This window comes from Ictidomys tridecemlineatus, chromosome X (assembly GCF_052094955.1).
Source record: "Ictidomys tridecemlineatus isolate mIctTri1 chromosome X, mIctTri1.hap1, whole genome shotgun sequence".
Lineage (NCBI taxonomy): Eukaryota > Metazoa > Chordata > Mammalia > Rodentia > Sciuridae > Ictidomys > Ictidomys tridecemlineatus.
Window position 1 is genome coordinate 34,369,771 of NC_135493.1, and position 12,028 is coordinate 34,381,798.

Sequence of the window (12,028 nt, forward strand, 5' to 3'; positions counted from 1 at the left end):
TGGGGAGCTATAAAGATGTTAATTAATGTGTAAGGGGCTGCTCCATCCAGCCCTTCCCCCATCCTTCTGCTTCCTTTAGGCCATCCCACTGAGCTTTGCAGGGCCCAGTCACCAATGCAGGAAGGAGAGAGATATGGGGAAGAGGGCAGGAGTACAAAGGAATCCTAGGTCATATAAAAAGGGCAGAACACTTGGTTTCTTGGGGTAGTAGAATATCAGCTATGGCCCCCTTCTCCCTTCCTGGCGAAGTCTATGTTACCCCTTTTTAAATAAACCCTGCTTTAGTCTATGTTACCCTTTTTTAAATAAACCCTGCTTTATATGCTTGCCTAGGCGTACTTCAACATGGTAACCGGTGGTATCAGAATTAGCCTTTTCTCCAAGGAGATCCTGTTCCTGTTTGTGCTCATTTAATTTATGTAACATTGTTCTACCCACAGGAGTGAAAATGTAACAATGGTCCCTTCACCTCCTGAATGTAGCCCTCATTGCTCTAGGGCTTATTAAAAAAAAAAAAATGTTGTTTTTTTTTCTCTTTTCTTCTTTCTCCTGTTTTCTGTAACAAGATTAGGGAGACAGTGTTAACTTTTCTTCCCCTAGTTAATTACCCTTGAACACAGCCACTACAGGAAGGAGAGGCCTGCTGAGGATGTGCGAAGTGAATAACTCCCAAATTAACAAATGAATCCTAACAGCCTTCAGGGAGTCTTGCCCCCTCCCCATACCAGAGCACACCTGGAATGTAACCCTTGAAGTTCCTTTAAAAGCTCCCTGTCCCTCCAGATTTGGACTGGAGTCCCCTGAGTTTCTGAACAATAAAACTTCTTTTCTTTTCTGAGCAATAAAACTTTTTTTCCTTTTTTCTCAAAACTGTGACCTCATTATTAATTTGGCATTGATTGGCATTGAGGACAGAGACTGAGCTTTCAGTTACAGAAAGAGCTAGGAAATCAATCTTAAGTATTTTTCCATCATCTATTTTCAGCAAAACTTTATACTGATATCATTGAAGCCAGATTTAAAGTTAGGTAGTCAGTGTAGTTAGGTAAATCGGGTCTAATACCGAGTGAAATCTAAAATGGAGGCCATGCTGGGAATGACTCAGGGAAAATGCAGGACAATTCATGGAATGTTTATGAAGTCCCAAAGAGGCCCTAGGCCAAAGTCCACCTGGAAGAAGGATTAATGAACAGCCCCCAGCAGATTTGAAGATAGCCCATCACAAAGAAGTGATAATGAAGTCCTTCGCGCTCAGACTACTTCTTTGGCCCACCTGTGTCCCACCCCTCAGGCCTTCCAACCTACATTCCATCACCAAAACTATAAAAAGGGGAAACAACCGCACTTCCACGGATTCCACCTCCTGGGTCTCCTTCTTCCTCCGGGAGAAGTCTTTTCTTCTGTCCTTTAATAAATTTCTAATTTCTACTCTGACCTTGCCTCAGCGTGCTTCTTTGGTGTTATTCTTCAACATCGGGGAGCAAGAACTCGTCACCGGTCAACAGCGGTAACATCATGAATCCACCACTATATGACCCATTATTTCCTCTCCTTTCAAATTTCTAACTCCCTATGCAACAGAGAGACCCCTGGCTTCTTTTATCTTTAATATGCTTATTTACTTATAATTCCAGATCACAAATAATCATTTCAGAATTTCTATTGTGTATCAATGATAAAATTTTAAAAAATAGTATTTAGAGTTCATTTTCAGTTTTCTTTATCCTTAAACTGAGTGTATACAGTATGAATATTGTTATTCTTTAAAGTTATGTGGATTAGGTTTTTTGGTACTATTCACCTCATTGGTTATGTTATTAATATTGAAATGGTAAAGTTTCTAAGCTGCAAAGCCTGAGTTAAAATGTGTATATAGAACAGGCTAATTCAACTTTAGGTTTCACAAGAGATGATTTTTATAGGCCTGCTGAAATTCTTTTTTAGAATTTGAGAACTTTTAATAATATTCTTTCTAGTCTAGTTTCTTTAGAAACTCCAGGGGACTGGAAGTCTTATTTTACTCCTTTGTAAGATGAACATATCAGCAATTAAATTCAAACCAGGTTCTCCAGCTTTTTAATAAAGATATTTATAGAGAGGTGAGTATAGTGTTGTGCTTCTAGGGTCCCTGCTACTCAGGAGGCTGAGGCAGAAGCAGGATCCTTGAGCCTAGAGGTTCAAGGCCAGCCTGGACAATATAACAAGGTCCTATCTTTAAAAAAAAAAAAAAGATCTTTTTAAAAAATTTGTAGAATTGTATGTAATTTTGATGGTTTATCATAAATATTAGCCAAATCAGCTGAGGTGGTGCATATCTAAAATCCCAGAGGGAGGATCACAAGTTTGAGGCCAGCCTGGGCAACTTAGCAAGACCCTGTCTCAAAATTAAAAAAAAAAAGAGAGAGAGAGAGAAAAGACTGGGAATGTAGTTCAGTAGTAAAATGCCATTAGGTGCAATCCCTAGTACCAAAGATAAATATTAGCCAAAGAACCAAACTTAGGTTACCATGAACACAACAAAGAGATGGCAGAAAAATCAAAAGAAAAATTTGAAGCCTCTCTAAAATCAACATACTAAAATACTCAATGCCTTAATTTTTATGGTGATGATGTGAAAACTTGATCTATATACTTACTAAATAATTTTGTTACCCCTGTCTGCTTGTACAAACAAGAATTATAGACTTCATGAAGAAGAAGAAGAATTGCTATTGCTAAATAACTATTTCGGGTTAAACACTTAGTGTGTCAATATTTTAAAAGATCACTCAGGGCTACAGGGAAGCTCAGTGGTAGAACACTTGCTTAGCAGACATAAGGCCCTCAGTAATAGCCCCAGCACTGCCAAAAAGAAAAAAAGATTATTTTTAAAATATTTTTTGAAGAAGATGTGACTGTTTTTCTTTTCTTTTTTTAATTAGAGATGGTACTTACGGTTTGTGTACTGTCCAAAGCACAGGTGTGGAGGATATTTCTGTCCTTGTCCCATTGTGTACATTGTAAGGCAAATATTCATTTATATTTACAAATGACATTGAAGAATGGAGCATCTATGCATAAATTTACCATGTTATACAATGTCTGTTTTGTTTTTTGGAAACAACTCTACTACTGATTTAATAAATCTAAATACACACAACCAATTCCTTGTGTCAGGTTTCCAAATGTCACAGGTAAAATAAATAACTATATCCATGTTTACTATGCTACTTGGCACACATTTATACAATTAGACTTAAAAACTAATAGATTAAGGAACTAATTTTTAATTAGATTAAAAAACGAATAGAACTGGACTTACCATAGAGGATTGCAAGCAGAGACAGTGGCATGACAAGTAGTCCCACTAGCATATCAGCAATGGCTAGGGACATTAAGAAGTAATTGGTGGCATTGTGCAGTTTCTTTTCCATGCTAACTGCCATGATCACGAGAATGTTGCCACCTATTGTCATGATTATTATCACCACGATTGAAATTGCTGGCCAATTTTGTACCCCGTCTGGGAATTTAAAGCGTCCACCATCGGAGGTATTGAAAATGTCAGTTACTATGGCTGCCACTGGACTTACAGAAATATCAAATTGCCAAACCAGAAGGCCAACCAGGTGCACACTGAAAATTAAAAAGAAAAGAAAAAAAAAAAAAAACTTCAATTAGTACATATTGTATTGCTTACATATGGATTACATATATATAATATATACTCATATATATACTTATATATATTGCTTGTGTATATATTTCTTAAACAAAATAATTGCTTCTCCTTCAACATCCATGATGATGAGGATTTCTGCCCTCTTAATGAAACCTCTGTGTCTTTCTATCCAAAGGATAGTTTTATGGAGTAACTACTGAGTTAAGCACTTAGTTTATTGAAATACATATAGATAACTCATTTAATTTCATATAACAACTACATGAGCTCAGTACTGATTTATATCCATTAGTAGATGAGAAGACTGAGGTTAAAAGAGGTTAAGTAACTTTCTCAAGCCAATTTAGCCAGTAAATGGCAGGCCAGGGCCCATTGCAGGTCTTACTGATTTCAAACACTTTTAAACTTTTACTGCAATCCAAAACCACAGTATTATTTGATTTATAATGATGACTTACTCTTTATATTTTGTAAAATTATTTTTTTTTAGATTTTTTTAAGGCAGCTGATAAGGGAATGAAGGGAGATTTTCTTAAAGGATCCAGTAACTGACAAGAAAATTGAAAGTTGCCTTTTTTTGATCCAAAGTTAAGAAGGAATAAGTTGTCATCAGATCAACTTCAGGAAGGTATTCTAAAGAGGCACAGCAAACTGGTGGTTTAGGACTGTAATCCCAGTGATTTGGGAGGCAAAGTCAGGAGGATTGTTAATTTAAGGCCAGCCCCTCAGTAACTTAGTGAAACTCTGTCTCAAAATAAGAAATAAAAAAAGGGATGGGGGTGTAGCTAAGTGTAAAGTTCCCCTGTGTTCAATCTCTTGAAAGAAAGAAAGAGATAGAAAAGAGGTACAATGGATTTTGAGGATAGTACATGTTGATTTTTTTTTAGAACTCTCCCTGTCTGCTCACATTTGCAAAATGACTGTATGTGGGTCAACAATCCTATCTCGCATCCAAACTACTTCTCATGCACTTCTGATTGTTGACCAACTTACAGTTCAGGCAATTAAGGCCAGCCTGGGTAACACAGCAAGATCTCATCTCTCAAACAAAAAAAATATGTGTTATAGTTAAACTGTGATTGATATACATAAAAATTATTGAAATGATGAACCAAATAAATAGAAAGAAGTTATTTGCTCTCAGCTTTAATTACTCTGTCATTGTATTTAGCATGTGGCCAATGTCCTGGTCATATGACCTCTAGTAGTTTTTCGACCAGTCACTTAACCTTTCAAAATTTCAATTTCCTCATCTGTACAAGGATGGTCTCTATCACAGGTAATTGTAAAAATTAAATGATATAATATATGTAAAATCCTGAAAACACTACCTGTGTCATAATAGGACCTCAATAAACATTAAGGTTTACCTTGTTTCTGCTTTCAAACTGGGATTTTTGTTTTTGTTTTTTGTTGGTGCTGGGGATTAAACCCAGGACATTGCACATTACTAACCCTACATTCTACTACTAAGCTATATACCTCCAGCCTGTCTTCAATCATAAAGATATTTTATGGCTGCTATATATCCACTCATCTATATCAAAATTTGCCCAAAATTTGTCTTTATTTTATTTCAAGATGACATATACCTATGCATAACTGGGCTCAGATGATTTTTATTTATTTTATCATTGTATTGTATTGTATTTTGGTGCTCAAGAACTGAACCCAGGAATTTGTGTATGCTTAAGCACACACTCTACCACAGAGTTACATCACCACCCCCTTCAGACAGTGATTTTAAAGCCAGTGTCTTTTCTGGCCTAGCTGAAGAAATACCTACCCTACTGATTTAATTTTTTTTTTCTCATTCCAATTAGCTAATGATCATGTCAAGCAGTCTCATGTGAAGTTGTGCTCAAATAATATGCTATATACTCAGTTGTCAGTTGTAGAACCACAAATATATGTATCCTTAAACCCAGAAAAATAAGGTCCCAGGAAAATATAAAGTCCAACTTCAAATATTCAAAGTCAATTTAAAACCATCTAATATTTTCACATCTCTAAAAATGGTAGAGGAGTACAGGACAAAATTGTACATAACAAAATTGTACATGAAACAAACCACATTTAATTATATTAATTTTGTAATTTGAATATCTTAGAATGGGGGGGTTGAAAAATACTTTAAGTAGTTGTCTTGCCTATCTCTACTGATCAAAAAATATTTTTCTTTTATATTAAAGAGTCCATGAAAGAAATACTGAATTACTGAGAAGTCATATAGAATTTAAATCTATCTGCTCTACACATTACAAAATAAATTGATGGTGCTGGGATAGATTTTGAAAGAACATTTACTTCAGTTTCCTGGTTTCAATTAAATTCAGTTCAATAAAGTCTTTTTGAACACCACTTATAGTCAAGGCTTTATGGTTTTTGTTGCATTTCCATCCTGTTTCTATAGTTTTATAATCAAGAATTGGCTTTATTATAATTAAACCTAATTTTTAATACTTATATGCTTAGTGAAATATATAAAGTCCTTCTACAAAGAAGAAATAATTTAGGTTTTGCTCCTTCACTTACGCTAAATGTTATTAAGCTCACAGGAATCTCATAAAATATGTATTCAACATCATAATTTCTCTCTGAACAATGCAAATAATTTACTCATTGCTACTAAAATTTTAATGAAAATGTAATTTTACACTTAGTAGATAAAAAGATAATTTCTAAGTCTGAATACATTTTAAATCTACTGAGCTTTGGCATAACATGACAATGGAGTTTAATAGAAGAGATGAATGATCTCCTGTTTCTCTCAAGAGAACAGAAAAAATTGCACATAAATTTTAAAATTTCATAGTAGAATACTTTTAAGGCAGCACTACATTTTAGTATATGGTTTTAGATACTCAGTTGGTATAGACTCAGAGAGGAGGAAGATTTGTTCTTTCATTTTCCTTTTTTTTTTTTTTTTTTTTTAAGGGCTTGAACCCAGGGGCATTTAACTTCTTTTTTTCCTCTTCTTTATCACTGTTTTTCATCTTTTCCTTTCTCTATTGTCTGCTCTAATTCTCTTGGAATCGTGCATACTTGAGACTATCATCACTGTAATGCCATCTGAGATGGGCTACAATGTCCATATTCTAGAAGATCCATGCTGATTTTTTTTTTTAATTTGTAATTTGTAGATGAGCAGCATGCCTTTGTTTTATTTATTTTTTATATGTGATGCTAAGGATCGAACCCAGTGCCTCACACATGCTAGGCAAGTGTTCTGCTATTGAGCCCCAGCCTCAGCCCACCATGCTGATGGGTTTTTATAGGATATGGTAAACTTTTCCCTGGGCCAGCTCCTTTACAGGAATCATAAAGGAGATCATGTAGACACAAGGAGCTTTTCAAAGGTATTGCTCAGAACTGACACAGATTTGGATCTCTTTTACTGTGCCCATTTCCTCACAGAATAGATTTTGGTTAGATCAAATTTAGAATGGCTTTGTTCTCAAATCTGATTCTTCATTTACCCCTCTTATGTTGCATTCTATATACTTCACTACTGGGATTATATCAAGAATTCCCTGGATGGTGTTGTTTTCTTCTGTCCAGCTACATCCCCCAACCCTTAACCCTAACTTCTGACCTTTATTTTTGCAGTTTTATTCTTCACAAAATCAAATACTTATAAAGGTATTTTATTTTCTTGACTGCTCAGGTCATTCAGGAAGAAAAAGGAAAGAACCTTCCTCCTTTCTAAGTTTTATCCATGGAGAAACCAATCATGACACTTGAGATAATTTGAATTGAGAGTATCATCACCATATTATTTATTTGAGGACATGAACTCCAATATTTGATGAGAACCCAAATTATTGTCTTTCTCCATTTATATATTTAAATAGGAAACACCCATAATATTAATCTTTTGATGTACAAGTCATTTACACACATTGAGTCAGACAGACATTGCTGAGTGGTCACACAGAAGCATTTTTAACATCTTTAAGAAAGCTATTATAAAAGTTAATTTTATTTAAAAAATAAGTAATAGCATCCTTACAGGAACGAGTGCACCGCGTTCCTTAGGTTCACCATGATTGCTTCAGTCTTTTAGCAACCACAGTTTAAAATTGAGGAGAAGAAATTAGAAGACTGTATTTATCATCTTCTCCTTTCTGGGGAGAGAAAAGAAAAGAAAAAGAAAAATATTATTAGTTAAAAGTCCAAAGAACTTGTACAATAACCAAATAAATTTAAATACACTTATTTAGTAATTAAAAAAACAGTCAACACTTAATTTAGGAAACAGGTAAACATGTTATATTGGAAATGATAAAGAATGGAAAAGAGTAGATTTTTAATTTATTTATCATTACACAACCATCACAATTTTTCTAAAATTTCTTGTATAAACTTTATTTATACGAGGCTCTATTAAATCTTCTTCTGTTGGAGTACATATAGCTTCAAATCAATGTCTTGAGAAAGGAATTAAGAACATATCCTTGAATTGCAAAGCAATGGGAGAATGTATAATGTATAATTAATTAGCATGTCTGAAAGATAAAGGTTTTTTTGTTATAATAACATGGAAAATAAGACAAATTTTAAAAGTTTTTATAAAGTAAACACATTTTGTACAACATTTCTAGTTTTCTTTTCCTTCAAAGAGAAGCATTCTGCATTTACATGGAAAGTTCTATTTATACTTGTGCATAACCATCAATGCTCTCCAGAGGGCAGCAACAACAGGTTTATGCCAAAATAAACAAATTGATCAAGTTTACTATATTAAATATAGCAACAGTCCTATGTACTAAACAGTTAGTAGCCAATAGTCATTATGTCACCATCAGAGTGTATGGAGTAATATTGAAAATTGCAAACAAAGGGTCAGTTGCACTAACGATTGAAGCAAAAATCTCTAGTTTCTTTTGTGGAAAGAAATGAATTCAAGACCAATGTAACTCCACATCATGTATGACCACAAAAATGGGAAGTTAGACTCCATGTATATGTGATACATCAAAATTCTTTCTACTGTCATGTATAAGTAAAAAGAACAAATAAAAAAATTTTAAAAGATGTGATAAGGTGGTGGGGGCACTAGGGAAGGATGGCATTACCTTAGATTAAGTAGAGGGAAGTGATAGGAGGGGAGGGGAGGGGATGTGGGGATAGGAAAGATAGTAGAATGAAACCAACTTTATTACTGTATGAATATATGTGACTACATGACCAATATGATTCTGCAACATGTACACTCAGAAAAATGGGAAATTATATCCCATCTATGTATATCAAAGTGCATAAATGCATTCTACTGTCATGTATAACTAATTAAAACAAATTAAAAAATTTTAAAAAAAGATATGATAATACATCTTCCAAGATAATCAAGAAAGAAACATGAAATTCAAATGTCTTACCAAAGAATTTCTTATAGGCTATTTTCAAAGTTATTTGTTGTATCATACAACCCAACTGAATAGTTACATAGTGAATTATTCATCACTTGGTACTGTGATGAATTTTGGTCAAGAGTGGACCAAAAGCAAATTTGCTGAGAATCTCTAGGGCTCTCCTTGTGAAAATGCATCTTTATAGAGTGGAACCTGTCACTATCAATCCTTACCTCGACGTTGAAGAAATACGCATTGTGAATTCTAGTGACTAACATGGAGACACTTTGGTTTTTCTGCTTAGAAAGTTCTAACTGGGAATAGTGTGGTTAAATCTCTGTTCTCTATTTTGTCTTTTCTCTATTTTCTATTTAGGATTTTGATTACATGCTCTTCCCACACCAAATATCTAACTATATTCCTTTCTGGGATTATAAAGCTATTCTAAGAGTCAGGACTGTGATGCTAAATTTGCACGCACTCAGCTGTCAATGAGAATTTTGGGGTATGTGTGTGTGAGAGAGACAAAGAGATAGAGAGCTGAATACTGAGAACGTGGCATATCAGTGAAAATCATCCATTTTGTCTAGTTTGTAAATGTTTTCAAGGCGTATGATAATGAAAATATGTCTTGATAATCTTTCTTTGGTGTTTTCTAGCTCCTTTCAGAAATTTGGAAGTAAAATTTCACTAGAACAAACTGCATCTCCCTATGTTTCCCATCTCATTTAAAGAGCACTGTTTTTCTAATCATTTTAGCTATCAATGTAATGTTTTTCTCTCATCTTTATCTCTCAGCATTCACTTTTCAGTTCTGTTAGTACTAGTACAAAGAAATCTATCTCAAAACCATCCCCTAGTACAGCAAATACATAAAATATGGCTTCCCAGTATTTAGGAACTCAAAATATTTTGTGGAAGTAAGTGATATCAGTCAGACTGTTAGGCCATTTTTGGCCCATAAAATCCTGCCAGACAATACATAAATCCTTTTTTTTCTGGAAGGCCTGGAACTAAGTAATAGAAAAACTGGTAAGGAAGGAAGACCAATAAATATCAATATTCTGTACCCTTTTTGTTTTTAGCTCTCAAAAAATATCTAACTCCTTCTCTTTTCCTAATGCTAAAGTCATGAAATGGTTTTTGATATTTATTTTTGAGGTATCCAAAAGGGTTCAAAGATTGAGTAAAATATTCTGTGTGTTAATGCACTGTAACAAAACAATTGAAATTGTATTTTCCATAGCTTGATATGATAATCATCTCATTAAACAAAAAGTATTATTATCCATATTCTCAGCCATGGTAGAATCCTAATATTGTTACTCAAAATATTATATTGTCTTAAAAATTAACCAACTAATTGATGCTTTTTACATTTTCCTGGGAAATATAGACAAGATTAAATATATTAAAGATTAAATAGCAAATATTTATTTTTCTAAGTGTCAATTTCATTAATTAAGAGCAAATAATAATCACAAAAGTCTATTATGTACATAGATATCCAATTTACTAATAAAAATGTTTTTCATTTTTATTAAAGTTTGTATTCTCTTATTTATTTCATTTTAAAAAGATTTTTTTTTTTTTGGTAGAACCAAAGATCAAACCTAGGACCTTGCTCATGCTAGGTAAATGCTCTACCATTGAGCTACAACCCCAGCTGCAAATTTGCCTTTTTTAAAAAGTTCATTAAACCTGACAGAAAATGCTTCTGAACTGATTGTAAAAGTTTAGGAATATAATATGACAGGAATAAATTATATAAACTATGTAACATAAATTATGCTTTCTTATATATTTCCCCAAATAACTAGGTCAGTATGATATTTTGCATTGAGAAATGTTCTGAAGTAATTCTACAAAAAGGGAAAGGAATGAAAAAATCTTGTAAGCCTTGGATAAGGTCTATTAATAAGTGAAATAAAAAACCACTCTAAACTTTCTGATCTGCATACCTCTCAGACTCCAGTCTTTCATAATGGAACTCTCAGAGTTGTATAAACATAAAAAGAATACCTATATTAAATTTGAGGAAAATCTGAATTTTATAAAATGAAAAAAAATCACTTGTGAGAGAATTGACTAATTTTTAGTGAGAATTTAGAGGACTCATATAGAAACTGACTCCGTGGTAGAGTGCTTGCCTAGCATAAGGATATGGTTAAATACCCCCAGGTTCAATCCCTAGGCCCAAAGTCAAGAGATCCTACATAGGATAAAGGAAGAACTATTATTTTGTCTAAATTGTCTCTGGAGAGGATAAAAGTTTATGACTTCCCTGAAAACCCTGAACATTTTTACCTTTACCTTTTCCCCACTTTGGTATTGAAGAAATATTGGGCATGTTTCGATCATACTTTATTTTTAAAAGTTATATATAATTTATATATATGCATATATATAATTTATATATATGTGTATATATTTGATAGACTTTTATTTTGTTTATTTTTATGTGCTGCTGAGAATTGAACTCAATTCCTCACACTCTTGCTAGGCAAGTGCTCTACCACTGAGCTACAACCCCAGCCCCCACATTTTCTGTCCTTAAACTGTTTTTTAGTCATTCTTACCCAGACCTGGACAAACATAATATTAAATTGTTTAAATAGAAAGTGTCAGCATTTTTACTGATGCTTTAACAAAAGTTGGACAATATGGACTAACCCATGAAAGATAGAGTTTACACCAGATTTCTAGAAATTCCATGAGTTCATGTTAGTGATGTGGCAGATTATTTTCTATCATACTGAAGAGACTAATTCTGAATATGTAGTCAACAGAAGATTCCTGGCTGGCTTTTTATAATAAAGCATTTAAGAATTTGATATGTAATATTACATATAAAAGAGGGGCTTTTGTCAGTTTTTACCATTCAGAAATTATGAACTCATAATTAAAAAATTTTCCCTCTAGATATTATACCCATTGAGCTTTCAGCAGATGGCTATATGAAAAATGAATCAGTCACAAATGTTCAGAATAGTCCTGGAAAGATAATGTTAAT

At 33.4% G+C, this 12,028-nt stretch overlaps 1 protein-coding gene across 1 annotated transcript in view; it reads right to left on the reverse strand.

Moving 5' to 3' along the window:
* The window catches only part of Htr2c (5-hydroxytryptamine receptor 2C), a 226,476-nt gene that overhangs the window by 96,902 nt on the left and 117,546 nt on the right, over nt 1-12,028 (reverse strand). Inside the window, exons 3-4 of the mRNA XM_005323336.4 lie at nt 7,674-7,788; nt 3,302-3,615 (exon numbers count right to left, since the gene is read on the reverse strand). Coding sequence (XP_005323393.1) covers nt 3,302-3,615; nt 7,674-7,708 — 349 coding nt within the window. The 5' untranslated portion in view covers nt 7,709-7,788. The remainder of the gene's footprint in view (nt 1-3,301; nt 3,616-7,673; nt 7,789-12,028) is intronic.